Source organism: Tenebrio molitor, chromosome 5, assembly GCF_963966145.1.
Source record: "Tenebrio molitor chromosome 5, icTenMoli1.1, whole genome shotgun sequence".
In the NCBI taxonomy this organism is placed as follows: Eukaryota; Metazoa; Arthropoda; class Insecta; order Coleoptera; family Tenebrionidae; genus Tenebrio; species Tenebrio molitor.
The window spans coordinates 5,006,352-5,026,885 of record NC_091050.1 but is presented as its reverse complement, the minus strand read 5'-3'; the positions used below and the strand labels follow the sequence as shown (position 1 = coordinate 5,026,885).

The window sequence follows — 20,534 nt, the reverse complement described above, 5'->3', positions numbered from 1 at the left end:
CGTATTTTTAAATGACAAAAGATGGAACATCGAAAATAAACAATTCCTTGAATTAATTTATAGTGAACTTTTAAAATGCCTTTTCAAAAGTTTGTTAGAAGTAAACATATAACGCAGCAATAACGTGTGATATAAAGTTGGTAATTCCTGTAATTAATGATCATGCGTTTGGATCTTACGAAAACATTATTATTTATAACGATAAACTGTGACCCCAAAAATTTTGTTAAATTTTCTGTGTAACATTATCTAAACCGGTGGTGGGGAAACCTATTATAATTATAAAATCCAACGACACAATTGTAGACTCTTATTTGCTTGTGTGTTTTCAAAAATATACAAGATGAAGTGCGTTTGTCTAACTTTATTGTTTATATGTGAAATAGCATTATCGATTGCCACCACCGATAGCAGCAGTTTGGTGGTATCAACGACTGAATCTGTAAAAGATAAAGAAAATGGAGAAACTGATGATGTAAGTAATGATTTCTATAAGTTCTGTGGATGATGTAAATATGTATGTTTAATAGAACCCTCGGGTTAATCCTCAAATCTACTCAATGCAAATTGAATCTAATGTCAGTAATCGTTACGCGACCACACTTATAACTAGCAAAGTAAGAAATTTAAAGAAAAGTGCGGCAGAAACAACGTTTTCTGTAATCTTACCCGAAAATGCATTTATATCGGAATTTGAGATGGAAATCGATGGAAAAGTATACAAGGCTTATGTTAAGGAGAAAGAAGAAGCTAAAAAAATTTATCAACAGGTAACGAATACTCCTTGGTTGTAATAATCGATATTTAAGTGTTACCAAATTCTTATCGAAATAGGCTGTATCAAGTGGACAAAGTGCAGCACACGTTGAGCTAAGTGCAAGAGATTCAAAAACATTTACTGTATCTGTAAATATAGAACCTGAAAGCAAAACAATATTTAGACTCACTTACGAAGAACTTCTGCAACGTCAAATCGGAATGTACGAACTCATTATTAACATACATCCTGGACAAACAGTTGATGATCTTGGCGTTCAAGTAAATGATTTTTCTTCGTTAAATAAAATCAGAATTACCTACTATTGACATTACAACTACATATTTCAAGGTTAACATCAATGAAACTAAACCATTAACATTTGTCAAGACTCCATCTTTACGAACAGGAAATGAAATAAGAAAAAACGACGATAAACTAGATCCTTCTGCTAAAATTAAGACTATTAATTCAACAAGTGCAGTTGTTAAATTTAATCCTGATGTAAGTGAACAAAAAATGTTCGCCCAACATCTTGGTAGTGAAAAGGAAAATGGACTCGCGGGTCAATTTGTTGTTCAATACGACGTCGAAAGGGATCCTGCTGGAGGAGAAGTAAAATAATATTTTTATTACAGACGTAATTTTATGTCCACTTAAGGTTTTAGTTCGTGATGGTTATTTTGTGCATTTCTTTGCACCCTCTGATTTGAAACCTTTACAAAAACACGTAGTATTTGTTTTGGATCATAGTGGCAGTATGGGAGGGAATAAGATCGACCAGTTAATAGAAGCTATGCAAAATATTTTATCAGAACTTAAACCCAATGATATATTTCATATTATTCGTTTTGCCAACGGAGCCTCTGTATGGAATATTACAAAAAATAAATTTTCAAGAGTTGACTTACTTACAAGTTCGTATGGACAACTTGAGCCTTATTTAAGGGTTTGTACAAGCAATACTTTCTTACGTTGAATATAGTTAATGCGTTTAAAATTTCAGGAAACAAAATTACCAGAAGCAGTCGAGGCAACAAATGAAAATATTGAAAAAGCTAAAAATATTATCAAAGATAAAAGTGATTTGGGTATGACCAATATAATCGCTGGACTAGAAATTGGCTTATATTTAATTAAGCGATCCCAAGAAAACTTACCAAATAAATACCAACCGATGATTATATTTTTAACCGACGGTTTACCAAACGTCGGCATGCGGTCTGGCGATCAAATCACGCAAACAGTAAATAACAATGAATATCCTCATTTCAGGTACTGTATTGAAATGTTTTAGGTGACCAAACTAAATTCGGGAAAGAAGCGATCTTCAATTTTCTCACTTTCATTTGGGGCTGGTGCAGATAAAGATTTCCTAAGAAAACTATCCTCCCAGAACTTAGGTTTTTCAAGACATATTTACGAAGCAGCCGACGCTTCCTTACAGTTACAGGACTTTTACAAGCAAATTTCTTCACCTCTATTGAGCGACATTAACTTTAAGTACGTGGATGGAGTTTCAGATGTAACAAAAACTCATTATCCTATTCTATTTAACGGTTCAGAATTAGTTGTGGCAGGAAGGACAAGTAAATAATTTATTTATCTATTTCAGGAATTATTTAAGTTTACGTTGTAATTTTTAAGGTAACAAGTCAGACATATTACTTACCGTTACTAGCATATGTACGACAGGAAGGATTCAGTTCAATGCAAGTAGAAGTGAACCTGTTACTTCGATAGAAAGGTTATGGGCATATTTAACAGTTAGACAGATTCTAAAAGAACGGGAAACTACAGAGAACAAGACAGAATTAACAAAGAAAGCACTTGACTTAGCTTTGAAATATTCATTCGTCACTCCGGTGAGTTCTTTGGTTGTTGTCAAACCAAATAGAACTGATTCTGCGAACACCCAAAATGTAGACGAGTCAAAGTTAGGTAAGCAGAGCATTTGTCAGCTTAGGAAAGAGATTTTATATTAAATTAACGTTAATAAAAATGTAGCTATCCGTAGCAACAAAAAAATCGGCATATAACTTTAACTAACGTCTCTGTACCTGCAGCTGTTGAGGATGTATAAGCATGTCAGATGTGATACATGTTTACTCTTCAAACAGGATTCGCAGATAAAGCGTTTGGGTTAGATGAATACAAGTCTCCGATTATGTCCAAAGTCTATAGATTTTGAGATACTTATATTATAACCACTTGTGTTCTCCTGCTTCGTGCAAATTCTTTGACATGCCATTTTCCGATACTAATAAAGCCATGCCAATTTTACATATTCAACGATGGGATTTTAAAACGAACATTTTAGCGGTGGACGTTATATACCTGCGAAATTTAATTGAGCAGCTTTGGACGTTACAAATGTTACATTCTCGCGTGTCGCTTTCTGTGTCGCTTTTTCCTACGGGCCGTGTACATAGACGTTAAAAACATAAAAGCATAATATTCATTATTTTAAACTTTAACAAACATTAATTTATTCTTTGGTTTACAGATAGTCAGGGAAGTCGAATGCTGGGTAGTGGTGCTATGCGTAAGTATTCGTAAAATATGTAATATAATTGGCCGTATGAATAAAATTTTCATAAAATCGAAAACAAGTGAAATAATAAAAAAATAATAATATATATTATTTTTAGCCGTTTCAGGTTATTCTGCTAGGTCCAGTTACAATTATAATCGTAAGTGATAGTTCTTATTTCTTTTAGCTTAAATTGGGATAAATATAATCAAAATGTAACCTACATTTATTTGTTTATTTTTCATATTCAAGAAGTAAAATCTTGCAAAAATTTATATTACATTGCAATTCACCTCTTTTTAATCGTTAACTCATCGTTTTCAACTTACGCATAAACCGGATGTCCGCGAGAAAATTTGGGAGGGGTTTACTGCTGCTGTCTTTAATGTTACAAATTTGAAAAGAATGTGTCAGTATAACTTGGAATAGGTGTCAGGCCATTCCTCGACCCCTAGCCGATCCCAGGCACCCCAACTTGGCCTGATTAGAACAGTGAAAATAAATTAATAAAGTGCTCAAAACCCTTGGGTATGCGATTAATAAAAACAAATAACAAAAATGAATTTACGAGATTTATTTTTTATTTTGCTTGTCAGTTTGAAGTTGAGAAAAATGTTTCATTTGCAAGAGTGACGTTTCGAAACTCAATCAATTTTGAAAAGTAACAACTTACTTTTAATATTATATGTATTAACAGTTTTATTTCTGTTGTAGCACGCTCATATAATATGGGACCAAGTTCAACACGTAAGTACTCAATAATTTTTTTATAATGAACATTTAAGGTCCTTATTTACGAATAATTATTTTTTGTAGATTTAATGTCTAACAGAAAATTTTGTAAGTATTATTTATTGCAAAAGCACTTTTGATCTATAACTAAATGTCTGCTAACAAACTCAAATAATTTACATACATACCTATCTCCATAAAAATGCATAAAACGGAAATAAAACTAAAATAATGTTACTAATCTCTTTATATCTCATGGATAGATATTGTAAATCTAATTCAAGGACGAACTAAAAACTCTGTAGTAATAATAGTAATAGAGCTTTGAGTTATTTAAAAAAAATATTGCTCTGGAAGTCCATCTTGCATTTTTTTTTACTGAAGTTTACTAAATTATTTTTGCAGATCTTAGAACGCCATCGTTAGCCCAATCATTTGGTAAGATATTCCAAATTTAGTTTTAAATCCATTCAAAAATCACATATTTTATGAACGCAAACGAATGAAAAAACTTGCACTTTTTTTGACGGACGTTAAAAAAAAGATGTGCTTAACGTAATTTTATAAACATTTTATTTCAGGGTTTCCAGGATATCCTGCACCTCGATTTTCTCCTCAAAGTAGGTTCATTTATTAATAAGTTTGGATTAAATATTTAAATAAATAAAATACATTTCATTTACTAACTAGTGTCACAGTTTATTGACATACAAATTGCATTTGTATTATAATATCTTACCATATTTTAATGACTGTGTTCCAATATAAACTTTTTAAGGTTTTGTGCCATATACAACTGCTCGAGCTCCACTTTTTAAAACGACCATATCGCCTTCATCAGAAAATTGTGAGTAAATTGTATCGTACGTAAAATGAATTAATTTCAATGTTTGCAGCAACCGTTCCTAAGTGGCTGGAGCAAATAAAAATTAAAAATGAAAACATAACAACTCCGCAAGGTAATTTTATGTATTTTATTAATATCATAAATAATTATATATTTATAACCAGCTGTAGATAATAGATAAATCAACAAATTTATTTCAGGTACGTTCAAATTGGGACAAAGTGGGGACGTAACTGCACATCCTGAATGTTCTAAAACTCCTTTGAATGGTACTGGGGAGTGTACTCTTTTGCATGACTGTCCCGAAGTATTCTCAATGTTGACAGATATTAATATTTATTTACAATATTTTTGTCCACTCGATGAGTAAGATTTTGATACTATTACCAAGAAAATAATTTAAAACCTTTTTATTTCAGATATGCTGGAGTGTGCTGTCCCAAGAAAAATAAATCAAGACCAGTACCTTAAACATTTACATATTTTAAACCCCTACGCTATCTATATTCCTTTTTGTTGAATTTTATTTTCAATAAATATTGCAAAACATTTAGTAATTTGTTTCTAGTGGAAATAATACATAATAATGTTTCTTAACATTATCACATAATAAAAACTATTGCAAACTTCATTTATTAATATTTTGTTTATTTAAATTTAATGTCTGCTGTCTGCTGACAAGTGACCATTACGAAATACTTTAGAATTTCTCTTCATGAAACTCATTATTTTCATCGTTTGATAGGAGCTAATATCGAGTGTTCATTTAAATTTCCGGTCAAAGTTGGCGTTGAAGAGTCGATTGTGAACGCATCACTCGTGTAAAAACGTAAAATTGAAACAGCTGATTCGTGATCCGTAATCCGTAGTGCGTTCACAATCGACTCTTCAATGCCAACTTTGACCGGAAATTTAAATAAACACCCGATGTTTATATTTATTTTCCTGTAAAGACTGAAAATAAATTAATCAGATTAGAGCGTACGAGTACACCATAAAAAATAATTTGTCTCATAAAATTTTCATAATCAACCACATCAAAGGCTTTGACAAACTTAGGTTTGAGTACCTAGCATTACTTTCTCTAGATACAAAAAATCTCAAGTCAACATTTTAGTATCACCTGTATGATGTGAAAGTGAAGGTATCAAGAGATGATTATAACTGTAATGTTCTTACATAACGGCATTCCCATAAATATAATCACGAGCTAAACACTACAAAAAGTATTCTAAAAGTAGTAGTAGGTACATTAATCATGTTGGAATTTCGACTTATTTAATTAGAATTAGAAGAAATATTAGAATTATTAAAGAGTTAACCAAAAACAAATAAAGAGGATTTGTTTTGTAAAATTGAACTACTTAAATACCAGTACATCAATAACTGTAAGAAAAATGAGACGTGAGCTTGTCTACTTATTAATATCCTGATATTGAAGTGTTTGTGATGTACAGATGTGGTTACAATAATGTGTCCACAAAACCACATTACATTTATTTGTTATTTTTTATTATTGTCTCTTTTATTATTATTTACAAAACATAAATATTTCAAATCACCACCTGTCTGCACGTGTCACTTAATCGTAACATGTAATGGGTAATTGTTTCAATCTTTATGACCTCGTATTACGTCAAAAATAAGTGGTGGTAGTTGTACACTATATTCAAGTACAGCTTCCTCTATTGAGTTTCAAACTGAACAGGTGGTTATATCGACATTAGCCATTGGCTGGTCAGTATTAGCATGCACACTGTATTTTAGCGTACGAACAGTGTAGTGACACAATTATTTTACGAAATCATTTTTTCTCTTCAAATCAATCGTAGTCAAGGATATAGTAATCAATTACTAAATAGTAAGTAATGTTTTTTTTCTTCATTTAAAAAGTAAATTACTTTTTACCAAATAAATGTCTTACGTTATTCAATTAATAATGAAGGTTAATTATTGTTAATATTTAAAATTGGCTATTATTAAATCATAATATTTGCCCCATAAAATGTATACCTTCATATATCTCAGATTAGACCTCATGTTTATTTTAAAATTATACTTATTAACACTTTGTTGTTTTAATTTCAATATACATAATTTACTAATTAAAGATTTAATACTTGTTTAATATTGGAAATCCAAAAATTATTTATGTTGTGCACGACAAATTTGAAAAATTTTGTTTACGCGAATAGGGGATACAAAAAAATTATTCCAAATAGGTTGCAGATATTAGTGTTGCCTTTATAATTGCTTATAAATTAAATAAATTAATAAATTTAAAATTGTTTAATAAATACACGAGTAAAGTAAATAAATTTGTAAATCATGAAACAACTTTTAAAGTAAATTTTTGAAATATGAAGCATGTGATACAGATTTCAACTATTTCTCTTGTTAAATTTACTCTCGTGAAAATATTCCAAAAATAACAGTCAAATCTGCTACAGGTGATGTTTCTCCAATTGTTCAATGAACAAAGAAATAAGTGAAAGAATTGAAAATGCATAGTGTGAACTATTTTAAATTGTAAAGGAGAAAACAAAATTTTTTGGATAAAATATGAAGTTTTATTCTTTCATTCTCCTTTTACTTATTTTCATAGAGTATGTTTTCTAATGAACCTAAGGGTGAAGAACCCCCACTTTAGAATTAAATATAGGTCACATTACAGGCCCTCCTCACAAATGAATTTGACGTTTTTCGAAAAATCAAGGTTAAGTATTTTCATATTCTTTGACTACGTTCTTTCATTTTACTGAAACAGAAAAACATTTATAAGGTGAAAGTTCAATTAATAATCTAATTATTATGCTCTATTTAAAGTTCAAATATGGGGAGGTCAAACTGAAGACAAATATTATTTCAATAACTTACTTAAGAGTTAATTACTGTGGTGCACACCTAACAAACAATAGAAAGGTATGGTATACAATTCTAGTAATAAACATTTTATTACTTAATGAAATTAACTAATTGAAACAAATATAAATAACAAATAAGTATGACTTGTACTCGTAAAATGTTTAAAAGTCATTTACTATATTTAACATTTTCCCAATCATGCAATTAAAAAACAATTTTTTTCTAATTGGTTTCTCAGTCAATGATTTTTGTTAATTAGGATTAGGTTTCTTCAGATTTCTGAGCAATAATTAAAAAAAGTAGGTATGTAGTCTTTATTGCCAAGGCTTCGTTATTTTTCACTGATCTGGGATGTTTAAATTGAATTAACACATAAAATATGCGACAAAACATTTAAAAAAGAGAAATATTTTCCATGTGTTGAAAAATCCAAAAACTTGACGGTGGCGTAACCTGTTTGGGACGAATCTCATCTCTAGAAAAATCTTTCCCAATTTATTTCCATGTTTTAATTTTTCTAAATTATTTATCAAAAATCTCAAAAAAACGGAACCCTCTTAAAAAAATATTTTGTTTTTATCCCTTTATTATTATTTTTAGTATCTTATTACTCATTAGATCAATCATGAAAACAAAGTTATTGTTTATTATTTATTTAATATAATTTATAAACTTATTATGTAATATGAAGAAAAAAATCCAAACAACGCATTTACTTAGCAAGCGTATTTATGAAAACGTTAAATTATAGAAGTTAATTTTTAATTTAACTTTTTTGAGACACAATATTATGCAATGAAAAATAGTTCACGTTTTTTTCTATTTAAACAACTCTATTTGTTAAGATCTTTGTTTCAATTAGATTTACTTTAAATCCGGTTTGTCAGATAAAATCATAAATCAAATGTTAGGCACTGCGCGGATGTACATACTCGTACATACCTGTGTTAAATCTAATCTAACTCATGTCTGTTTTGTATTTGTACCTACAGTGTCTATGTTTGATTTTGTTGAACTAAATTGTGCCTTTATTTTTTCAGGAATGGACAAAAAAGTTGCAGAAAACGCAGATATAATTGAAAAATCAATTGGAATCTTTGGAAGATGGCACATCGCGGTTTGTCTGATTATATTTCTCGTAAAATTTCCAATAGCTTGGCATCAGCTCAGCATCGTTTTTCTGGCACCACCAGTTAATTTTTCTTGTGAAAGCAACATGACTGATGAATGTTCGGAAAACTGTACAAAACACATTTTTGACAAGTAAGATCTTAATATTTTATTTGTTATATAATAATTTAACTTGTTATAGGACAACATTTACTGAAACAATCATCACCCAATGGGACCTTGTATGCAACAGAAGCTATTTAGCAAGCTTGGCTCAAACTGTCACTATGCTAGGTATTCTTTTTGGAAACATGCTTTTCGGATATTTGTCAGATAGATTTGGGCGAAGGAACCCCATAATTTGCGCCGTCATGTTACAAGTTATTTCTGGTACTGCTGCGGCATTTACTCCATGGTTCATTGTCTTCTTAGTTTTACGGTTTCTGGCGGCTTTAGCAACGGGTGGAACCATGGTTATAAGTTTTGTTTTAATAATGGAATTAGTAGGTAGGTATCAAATTCGAAAACACAACCTATACTAAATTTAACATTGTAGGACTAGAATGGAGAACCACACTTGGAATTCTCTACCAGATCCCCTTCAATCTGGGTCACTTATTGTTACCACTAATTGCGTTTTTCCTTCGAGATTGGCGATATTACCAAGTTGCAATATCTATGCCTGCAATTATTTTAATATCATACTACTGGCTTCTTCCAGAATCTCCAAGATGGTTATTAACAACAGGAAAGAAGGAAAAAGCCATTAAAGTTTTAGAAAAAGCTGCGCATTATAACAGACTACCCACAGCTACCATTAAAGAAGATGTCAATCATTACTTGCAAAAGAATGACATCAACGAAGAAAGACACGGAGGCAATATATTTGATTTAGTGCGAACTCCTATAATTAGAACGTACACAATTTGCGTCGGTTTTAATTGGTTTGTGTGTGGTCTTTGTTTTTTTGGAAGTGCTCAGTACATAGGTCAGTTGGGAGGAAATATATTCATAAACGTGGCTTTATCTGCCGTCATACAAATTCCCAGTACCTTGCTTTCGGTTTGGGCTGTGAAAGCTTGGGGACGCAAACGTACCTTAATATTGAGCAATATAACTGCTGGAGTGTCGTGCATTTTAATAGCATTAGTACCCGCTGAATTGACCTGGTTAAAAACTACTTTGAGCTGTGTCGACATGTTCGGTTTAACTATATCCTTTCCAACTGTTTATATTTACTCTGGAGAACTCTTCCCGACAGTTGTCAGAAATATTGGAGTTGGCACTTCATCGATGTGCGCTAGAATCGGTTCTATGGCTGCACCCTTCATTGCAGGACTTGTTTTAATTCAGCCCTGGCTACCACCGGTTGTATTTGGTGTGGTGCCTCTAATTGGAGCTGTCTTATGCCTCAAACTACCGGAAACTTTAGACTGCAGATTGCCAGATACCATAGAAGAAGCTGAAGAATTTGCAATAAAGGGTAAGGTACACACAAACCAAACCGAAATGAGATCTCAAACAAGTGATTAGTGATTATTGAAAGTGTGATAATTACTAGTATATGTAGAACAAGATATTATATTTAAATCCAATTAATTAATTAGAAATAAAAACTGTACGAAGACAAGGAGTATTGATTGTTGCATAATAGACAACTCACGATATTGCTGGACTAATAGCATTATGACACCAACAGAAAATGACAAAAACAAGGAGAAGTACGATGCAGTGACAACCAAAACTTGATAAAGAAGCAGGCAGTTATTAATACTATTTTTCGTAATGTGATAGCTTTTGTAAAGAAAATAAAAATATATAAACAATTAATTGATCTGTTTCGGCGCTTTACACGTAATTCTATAGTTTTCAAGATAATACGTGTGGATACTTTTCAGTAAGTCACCTGTATGTCGTAGTCAAATTGCAAAACGCGGCGTCATATGAAAGAACTAGTTATTTTCCACAACCCGGCCAGATTCTACATCTCTACGTGTCTACGTCTTTCATTGTTTCATAATTTGGCTAACGTTTTCACAGTCGTTTTATGAACTCGCAGATATGAAATAGCTACCTTATCAACTTCAAATCTTTTAACTTCTTCTTTGTATTGGAAATTATCTCACAAGCTGTGCTTTTTTGACTGTCAATAGTTTTCAACCTTTCACTTTCAATTTCTTGTGCAGGAGAACACAGTAAATATTTTTTTTGTTGAGTATCGATGATAACGGCATTTTATTCAATTCCTTAGTTTCTACAGGGTTATTCTAAATGATTGTAGTCGAAGTAGGCGTGAAAACTGAATGTAAAATTTATGGTTGCCGCTTCACATAAAAAAACATCGAAATAATGTGAACACCGTTTACACATGGAAGTTAAATTGGGTGCAAAACAACTCAATATTTTTAAAATTAAAAAAATAAATAAAAATCGCATCACCTAAAAAATGACAGTGACAGCGACAAAACTGACAGTTCACATGAAAGCGGCAAAAATGTAATAACATGGGCATGGCCTACTTCGATTGCAGTAATTTAGAATAACCCTGTATTACAGCTCTAAGGTATTTTAAAAATGCAAATAACAATGTCAATTTTTCATTTGGATTTGTGGCATTTTTTTAATAATCTATGTATACAAAGGTATCAAAATAAAAATTTATTTTTATTTTGATATACTTTGTATACTATGTATACAAAGGTATCATATTATTAAAGTATTAAAATGGTTCATCTATTTAATTACTTTACTTTAATATTATAATGAAAATATCTGCGATACACTTTGACCAACCATTCAATATTAAGATTAACTTTTAGATGATACAGTATTAATGTCAACGAAAATAAGATTATGATATACCAAATGTATTTAAAGAAAATTGTTAACAAATATGTAGGAACACGTCCCAATAATATGTAATTTAGTAACTAATTTAAGACATTTTTTTAAATTTTTGAATTAAAATAGTACGTAAATCAATTAATATCATTTATCATTTTTTCCGCAAATTCTTAAAAAAATTAATTGTTATTTATGGTATAAGTGGGTTATTTAAGATATTACCCACGAGAGGTATTTGTAACCTACGAGGGCTTGCCCGAGTAGGTTATTACCTCGAGTGGGTAGTACTTAATAACCCACGTATGCCATACAACGTTTTATCCAATATTCCAAAATTTTTAGATAATGACATTATTGATGAAATTCTGCTCCCGATGGGTTATGGACGTTAATAACCCACGGTGCTAATGGCAACGTGGGTTATGTATGTTATAACCCACGGTGCAAATGGCAACGTGGGTTAAAACAACAGACTAGTTATAGCCCAGTTTACTCAATTAAAACTAACTAGTAAAACACGATATTACTATTGAATGTTGGATAAATATAATTTCAACCCGCTCATGTGTTTACACATCCATTGATAATGAAGTACGAGAAAAAAATATTCGATTAAAATAATATATACTTGAATGAAAAACAGTGAAAACAACTGTTAGTGTTAGAACAGCGGTTGTTCTTTCTTAAAAAAAACTGTAAAGTTTTTATCGCACAAAAAGATTTTCACTCACTCTTTCGTTTCAATTGATGATTATGCCATGTTTATTTTAAAGAGTTCTATTGGTGATTCCATAACACCCTGTATGGTGTATGTGATCCATTGTCGTAGTGAAAGTTTAACTAAAATTAAGTAACGTGTGTTGAGTATTGAAAAATTCAGCTTTAAACCTAGAAAATGTACTAATTTACAAGAATATGAATTAAATGTGGTACATATTTTACATCGCACTGACTTTCTCCTACTTATTGTTATTACTTACTATTTATTAACAGCCTTGTTAATATCAAATAAAAAATATGAAATAAGCACACATTTCCGTTAAAAACTATGGAACATGTACCTAAGTGATGAATAATTCCACATATTTCATTCTTCTATATTTTATACACGGTAATTTAATAGCATTTTGTAGCTACGTATGATAACACATTTTTAATTTATCATAATTACAGACGCACACTGTTTTTTATTGAATTAAATTCTTAGGTTACATTTTTAGGAGTACATTAATAATAATTAACAAACAGGAAACTTCAGTTTGAAAAAGATACCTATCAGTTCAATATTTAATCTCAATTTGAAATATGTAAATGTAAATGCAGCAGGGTACACTAGGAATTCTATGTTTTGATTGTTAAACTTCCTAGAAATTAGAAAGATTAGAAAGGTTTTTGGATTTTTCTCTAGATTCTGTAATGCAATTGTGAGATGATGATGTGTGTGCGAGAGAAACAATGCTCTCTGAAATTCTGAATTGATTTAACATGTCAAAATTAATCCATTATCAAAACTGATACATCGAGTTGTCAGGATGTCGCAATCATTGACAAATTGAACAATTTACGCTGACAATGTTAACGGTGGTGTCATGATGGGCTATGTCGAGGTGACAATGGTCTGGGCATCAATTACAGGGAATTACCTCCTGTAAAAATAATAAAAAGATATGGTGGGTAACCAATTCGCTGAAAGTGTTGAATGAGTACCAATAATAGGAATAAATAATCAAATCACACACTTTTTTCATATGGTACCATTTTATAAAATCAAGCTCAATCATTAACATTCTCGTTGATCATGAAATTACATCAATTAGTGTCCATGTCCTCATATTAGTCCTTAGCCTCCAGGACACTAAGGGGTGGTACACAATGAGTATGAAGGGTAGTGCAAAAAAATGTACAACAGTTAAGTAGGTGATGAAGATTTATTATAAAAAACATGCTTAAACTGATCTGAAAAAAATCTTTTTAATAATGTCAACACGCAGAAGCACTAACATTCTTTCAAAATAAGTACATTAGAAAAAGATGTTGCTTATCAATGTCAATTTTGTTAAAACTTTCTAAAACTACAAAAACTGATGGCACATCTGTTAAAAAGAATTTAACCATTTCATATGTTGCCAAGATAAGGTAAAGTATGCACCTACCTTTCTAAAACCACAAAAAACTTTTAGCAGTTAGTAACTTACCTTTAAATTTGCAGGGATACTGTGGCTTACTTTTAATCTCCAGTTGCGGTTTTTAATGCACCATGATTATCATTAGACATTAAATTTTTGATAAAAAAAAGCATCTCGATAATAAATGTAAAACTAATCAAATGCAAAAAGATGTTAAAATTTTGTTTGAACTTGTTTTAATTTAAATTTCATTTAATCATTGTTGGCTTGTGAAAATACTTAATTCTGGCTTTATGATTAATTTTTAATAGATTTAGATTTTGGGTGGCTACAAATGTAGAAAAACATGTTCTCTGCTTTTCCTGTAAAATTAGCGACAATGGGGTTACACACTTTTCGGTCTTTAACGAAGATGTTGCAGAATCAAAATTAATTATTAGCAATATTATGAATGGCATAGTGAATATCGTACTTTGAACATTCAAAAAAACTAAATCCTAATGATATTCTGGTTAGTAAACCACACGTATTTACTGAGAATTGTTTTTAAACACGTTTTACCATGAATTTGTTATGTCGGCTTTTTCAGTCGTTTGTTATAATGACCCTCCTTTCGAAAAACCAAGATATATTAATAGTTATTTTATAATTGGCTTCTAAACTACAATATATTATCATATTTTCAAATAATTAATCATCAGTGTACTTAGTAGAAGTTAAATCAGATATACTCGAACTCATAAGAATAATATTTGCAGTGATAAACCGCTTTTCAAATAACTTTTCCTGTAATGTCAGTTATTTAAGAGATAATTGGTTTTGATCCAAGAAACTCAGTCACTGTTGAACGATAACGTACTCGGGAATAAGTGTTATTTATTAAAGTAAATTTCTTGGGATAACCCGAGGTCATTATTGTAAATTGATTTGGTGGGAGATTGTTGACGATATAATACCGGTTTCAAATTCAACAATCTGCATTCAGTGTCAGTTCTTGTGTATTGTAGGTACATGGTATTTACCTAAACTTGGTGTCGGTAAGTTTATAATTTATGATCATATAGGTTACCTACACCAATTACGTTCATCTGAACTACTTAAGTCTTTAAACCATGAAACAAGCGTTAGAGTCAATCAAAGCATTGAGTTGCGTTGTTTACGTTGTTATTTTTCCACTTGATACATTAAAAAATATATATTTTAATTTATGATTCAACATTAACTCTTTTACGTAATAGCATGAACGCCTAAAATTACGTAATAATAGGAAATCAATTCGATACAAACCAGTCAAAAACTTGAATAGGTATAATTAAATAAAACTCATGATAATAAACAACAGATTTTTTAAATTGTGTGTAGTGGATTCAGTAATGTTAATTTTCTCTCACCCTCGTCGACTCACTCTAGACTCAAACTTAATCGTTTAGAATTATTGTACACCTATAAAATAAATAAGAATTTAAAAAATTTAAAACTGAAATTTAATTTTAGTGAATTAAAAATAATTCAAAAAATTTACTCGTAATTTTTATACAAAGATTGGTCAGTTGAACAATTACAAAGTTTTCCTTTTTCATTTTATAAGTAATTTCCACGTTATTTTATTAACTTAAGTACCCATATGATACGTCGTGAATCCCATAATCCGCACGTACTTTTACGGCATTGGGGAAACCCGGTGTAGCGCGGCACGTTTTACACAAATCGTGTTTTGCTAATACATATTCATGATTGCAGAAAATGCGTTGTTTGGAACAAGATAATCTTTAATTGAATTCGTGTTTTATTTTTTTTTTAGAAAACAAAATGAGGACTACACTAAAATGTTTAGTCTTTACTTTCCTAATGTGCATTTCCGTGGTGCACCCGTTTGCAACAGACATAAACAGCTTAGTCGTATCATCAACAGAACCTTCAAAAGAAGATTCAAGTGATGCTACGAATGCAAAGGTAAAAACAATATTTTACCTCATGTCTCAAGGAACGTAACAAAATTCTCTGCAGGAAGATTCAGTGCCAATCGTACCAAAAATTTATGAAATGAAAGTCAACACTAATGTCACAAATAGATTTGCTCAAACTGCAGTCGTCAGTAAAGTGAAAAATTTGGCGAAAAGCGCTCAAGAAGCTACATTTTCAGTCGTACTCCCTGAAACTGCGTACATTTCAGGATTTGTAATGGAAATAGATGGAAAAAGTTACAAAGCGTATGTAAAAGAGAAGGAAGAAGCCAAACAAATTTATAACGAGGTAAGATGATTTTACAATAATTGCAATGTGATATTGAAAAAGGACACTTGTTTGATAGTACTTTTATAAACTAAACGAAAGTGATCTGTGATAGGGTGATTAACAATCAGACAGAGAAATGACTTGTGCCGCCAGGTTTCATCTGTCAACTTGGAACAAAAGATAGTTTCAAGTACAACATGTATCTTCATTTCATTATTTATACATTATTTGCAAGGTCATCAGGTTTATATCTACGAAATTTACCACCTCCTTCTCCATCTCAGAGAATAATATCTGCGCTGTCTCTGGACCATCTCTACAATTTAATTACGATTAAAAATAACAGTTATGATTTTAACAATTTTTATTTTTTTAATTGTTATTTAACTTTATTTCTGGGAAACTATTATAAACGATTTCTTGCTTTTATATTATAGGCAATTGGAAGAGGTCAAGCGGCAGCTCATGTAGAGGCAAACGCAAGAGATTCTAACAGATTCACAGTATCAGTCAATGTAGAACCTCAAAAGAAAGCCATTTTTACACTTACTTATGAAGAACTTCTTAAACGCCAAGACGAACAATATGAAATCGTAATTAACATTCATCCTGGCCAGCCTGTCAAAGAATTAAATGTCGAGGTAAAAATAAATAGGCAATTAATGAATTATTTAAAAAAAAATTGTAGGTTCATATTAATGAAAGCAGAGCTCTTAAATTTGTTAAATCACCTCCCCTTCGTACAGGAAATGAGATCGCCAAAAATGACGAAAAACTTGCTTCTTTAGCCGATATAAACACGGTAAATTCAACAACCGCAACAGTTAAATTCAGCCCAAACATTGAAAGACAAAAACAGCTAGCAAGTGGTTTGGGTACGAAAGAAGAAAACGGATTGGCTGGTCAGTTTGTGGTACAGTATGACGTCGAAAGAGACCCACGGGGTGGAGAGGTAAGAGAAAAAAAATTAATACTGATATTTCCTTCTTAAACTTTATTGTTTAAGGTGTTGCTTAAAGACGGCTACTTTGTACATTTCTTTGCTCCAACTGACATACCAGCTTTGCCAAAACAAGTCATTTTTGTATTAGATACAAGTGGTAGCATGGATGGAATTAGAATTAAGCAATTGAAAGAAGCAATGAACAGCATTCTTTCTGAGCTGAAGAAAGAAGACATATTCAATATTGTTGAATTTAGTTCTATTGTGAAAGTTTGGAATATTGACAAAGTTGAAGTGCAGTACGAACTTGGAGAGGATCCCTGGCGCCCGTTAGGAGAGCCGGAAGTTCCCAAAAAAAACACTACCGTAAGATTTTGCTTTTCTTTAATTTTCAGTATCACAATATTAAAATTTTAACAATAAAAAAAAATTCAGAACCAAACGTTACCGCCACCTTTTGAAGCGAATGACGAAAATATAAATAAAGCGAAACAAGTTGTCGAGAAGTTGAATGCCTATGGTGGAACTGATATTAAGTCTGCATTGGAAGTAGGTTTAAAACTGGTTAAAAAAAATAAAGACGAGAAAAATGATTCACATCAACCGATTATTGTATTTTTGACTGACGGGGAACCTACCGTTGGAGAGACTACTCCAGACAAAATTACTTCAAGTGTAAGAAATACATTAGATTATATTGTAGGTATACTGTATATTAATTATTGAATCATAAATTTTAGATTAGTGAAATTAATAGCGGTGCCATGAGGTCTCCGATATTTTCTTTATCGTTCGGTGATGGCGCAGATAGAGATTTCTTACAAAAGATATCGTTGAAAAATTTAGGTTTCGCAAGGCACATTTATGAGGCTGCTGATGCAAGTCTCCAGTTACAAGAATTCTATCGACAAATTTCATCACCACTGTTAAAAGACGTTGACTTCAAATACGTTTCGAATGTTACGAAATTAACAAAAACAAGATTTCCTATTTTCTTCCATGGATCAGAATTGGTAGTAGCCGGAGTAGCAGGTACTCTAGCTATTTCCAAACGTCTCTTACGATGTTGAGTTTATTTATCTGATTTAAGACGAAGGATTTGCACCACCGACAATTTACGGGCATGGCTTTAAAGGACCAATTGAATGGGTTCCAAAGGTTGAAACGCCTGTTGGAGAGCTTGAAAGACTCTGGGCTTATTTAACTGTTAAACAAATACTTGAAGCTAGAGAAGCTGCAGAAAATAAAACTGAATTGACCAAAAAAGCTTTGGATATTGCGCTGAAGTATTCATTTGTGACTCCAGTTAGTTCACTGGTTGTTGTTAAGCCAAATGACACTAGTGCTGTGGACACTCAAGACGCTTCAAAATGTACGTACAAAATATTTGTTTTTTAATCAATGTACCTGATGGTTGTGTACTGTTATAGCTGCAGACAGGCCATACTTTTTACATAAAAGTAAGTATACCATTGTAATTACATAATTTTGATAGGTACATCATCTAAAATATACATTTTTAGATTATGCATTAGCGGCTGGATTTGGAGGAGGTAAAAACTTTTACTTCGAAATCTCTTTATGTTTTTATAATTTTCATAAATTCAGTCTTTACTTATTGAGAAATCATCACATATCATGTAACTTCAAATTTCCGAACACTATTTAAGTCTGATACTAAACATGTTGACAATCTAAAATTTTTCAAAATTGAGATCTTTTATTACAAAAAATTTAATCCAATCAGATCGCTACCAAATTTCAATTTCAGACAATGACAAACAATTAACAGTGATTATTCATACATTAATGCAATTATCAAATATTGTACAGAAATACTTGACTGTGAACGAATATTCATAAACAATATTCTATTAAAATTATATACCGGGTGTTATGGAAGTCCACGTTATACCTACCCGCTCATAATCCATTGATAATGAAGCACGAAAAAGGAAATACTCGAATGAAAAACAGTAAAAACTGTTAGTATTAGGACAGCGATCGTTCTGTCTTCAAAAAACTATAAGGCCCGGTCGTATAAAGCGATGTCAAGTTCGTTGTTAAAGTTAACATAATGTCAAGCGATCTGATTGGGGGATATCTAACACTGGATTTGAGTCAGCCAATCAAATGGGCGGATTTCCAACTGGACGCGTTGTTAGCTGAGACGATGTTAACTAAACTTACCGGGCCTTAAAGTTTTTACGACACAAAAACATTTTCACTGACTGTTTCGTTTCAATTGATGTAGTAAAAAAAAATCAATTAAAAAAAGATCAATTTTAAAGAGTTCTATTGGTGATTTAAATTTATTACGTGGACATAACACCCTGTATGTAAATATTCGCTATCGAGTGCTTGTCATTGGCTATAATTCAAATTTGCTAGCGATCTGGTTGAACTAAACCGTTTTCGTATTCATAATATTTTTTCATGAGTTACGCTCGAAAAAACTTAATGTAACATACTTTTTGTATATTTAGCAGCCCCAACCCTCTCTTTGCAACGGCCAGCATATCATCAGATTGCAGGTAAATGTTTGCTTATTAGCTACAACACTGAAGAAATATGTTAATTAATTTTTAGCTCCTCTAGGTTATTCCTCACTTGATTCAGTTTCCAGCTTTAACGTGCAACCAGAGTCATTGGATCTTGACGAGGATTCATTTCCTGAAACTTTTAGTACTACATACCAACCAAGTACAACTCCAGTACAAGATTTGTATGAAGATATTAAGAATAAATTGCCTTGGCTGAATGATATTCTTACAGAAAATGGCACTTTAAGCGAACCGTCAGGTAAACATTTTGTTATTTAAAATTATTTGATTACATAAATTACTGCTTCAGGAGACTACAAGTTAAGCGTTGACGAAACAGTAACAACACGACCTGAATGTCCCAAGACACCTATAAATGGCACTGCGGGAATATGTACCCTTCTACCACAATGTCCTGAAGTCTTCCCTCTTTTAACTGATGTCCAAATCTTTAAGGAATACTTCTGTCCGTTAGACACGTATGTTGCAAACACATACAGGTAACAAACATAAATTAACATACTTAATTTTTTTTTTAATTCTAGGTATGTTGGAATCTGTTGTCCGAAGACTTCATAATATTTCTGTGATTCATAATTTTTACATTACGTAAATCGACTTTAGAGAAAAACATTTTTATAAAACAGGATTTCATTTTATTTAATAGACACCTGCAAGAATTTTGCAAAAAGGTACTTACTAATAAGAAAATTATGCGATCCTACAATATCTCTGATATAACTTAATCAATAATTGTAATGACATGTTGTTAGAAAATAAATTAAGTAGGTACTGTAAATTCTTTTTGTTTACCTATTTATTTATTACCGTTAGGTGTAGAATACAATACGCAATACGCACTGTAAATTCTCATACTGCATTAATGAAATATCATTTATACCGGGTAACTTTTGATGATTGAAATTATTTTTGTTCGATTGGGAACACATTTACGATTTTATCTTGGTACACATGACTGTCAAATTCAAATATGACTGT

The 20,534-nt window shown here is 31.3% G+C and overlaps 3 protein-coding genes across 15 annotated transcripts; all 3 read left to right on the top strand.

The window, feature by feature from the left end:
• The first annotated feature begins 293 nt into the window (after positions 1–293).
• LOC138131381 (inter-alpha-trypsin inhibitor heavy chain H4-like) lies at positions 294–5,422 on the top strand. 3 transcript variants are annotated; one of them, XM_069048355.1, is made up of 18 exons: positions 294–475; positions 531–770; positions 835–1,038; positions 1,109–1,372; positions 1,419–1,706; positions 1,764–2,003; positions 2,055–2,346; positions 2,405–2,698; positions 3,264–3,302; positions 3,409–3,450; positions 4,005–4,037; positions 4,107–4,130; positions 4,428–4,460; positions 4,604–4,642; positions 4,801–4,869; positions 4,919–4,981; positions 5,070–5,235; positions 5,289–5,422. In XM_069048355.1, exons 1-18 carry the CDS (start codon positions 344–346, stop codon positions 5,338–5,340), a joined length of 2,514 nt encoding a protein of 837 aa, XP_068904456.1. In that variant the 5' UTR covers positions 294–343; the 3' UTR covers positions 5,341–5,422. The 3 variants fall into 3 exon arrangements, with proteins under 3 accessions (XP_068904456.1, XP_068904457.1, XP_068904458.1); XM_069048356.1 differs by lacking the exon at positions 4,107–4,130; XM_069048357.1 differs by lacking the exon at positions 4,428–4,460.
• Positions 5,423–6,536: 1,114 nt separating this feature from the next.
• On the top strand, positions 6,537–10,741 carry LOC138131770 (organic cation transporter protein-like). Of its 2 annotated transcripts, XM_069048973.1 has the most exons (5): positions 6,538–6,730; positions 7,696–7,791; positions 8,775–8,997; positions 9,047–9,351; positions 9,401–10,741. In XM_069048973.1, exons 3-5 carry the CDS (start codon positions 8,777–8,779, stop codon positions 10,375–10,377), a joined length of 1,503 nt encoding a protein of 500 aa, XP_068905074.1. In that variant the 5' UTR covers positions 6,538–6,730; positions 7,696–7,791; positions 8,775–8,776; the 3' UTR covers positions 10,378–10,741. The 2 variants fall into 2 exon arrangements, with proteins under 2 accessions (XP_068905075.1, XP_068905074.1); XM_069048974.1 differs by lacking the exon at positions 7,696–7,791 and having other exon boundaries at positions 6,537–6,730.
• Positions 10,742–14,694: 3,953 nt separating this feature from the next.
• Positions 14,695–20,334, top strand: LOC138131759 (inter-alpha-trypsin inhibitor heavy chain H4-like). Of its 10 annotated transcripts, none has more exons than XM_069048954.1 (15): positions 14,695–14,851; positions 15,616–15,767; positions 15,822–16,067; positions 16,487–16,690; positions 16,738–17,001; positions 17,056–17,358; positions 17,428–17,667; positions 17,733–18,024; positions 18,083–18,364; positions 18,423–18,452; positions 18,516–18,545; positions 19,482–19,526; positions 19,612–19,794; positions 19,846–20,014; positions 20,081–20,334. In XM_069048954.1, exons 2-15 carry the CDS (start codon positions 15,624–15,626, stop codon positions 20,112–20,114), a joined length of 2,466 nt encoding a protein of 821 aa, XP_068905055.1. In that variant the 5' UTR covers positions 14,695–14,851; positions 15,616–15,623; the 3' UTR covers positions 20,115–20,334. The 10 variants fall into 10 exon arrangements, with proteins under 10 accessions (XP_068905055.1, XP_068905052.1, XP_068905050.1 ...); XM_069048951.1 differs by having other exon boundaries at positions 19,591–19,794; XM_069048949.1 differs by having other exon boundaries at positions 19,582–19,794.
• The last annotated feature ends 200 nt before the right edge of the window (positions 20,335–20,534 follow it).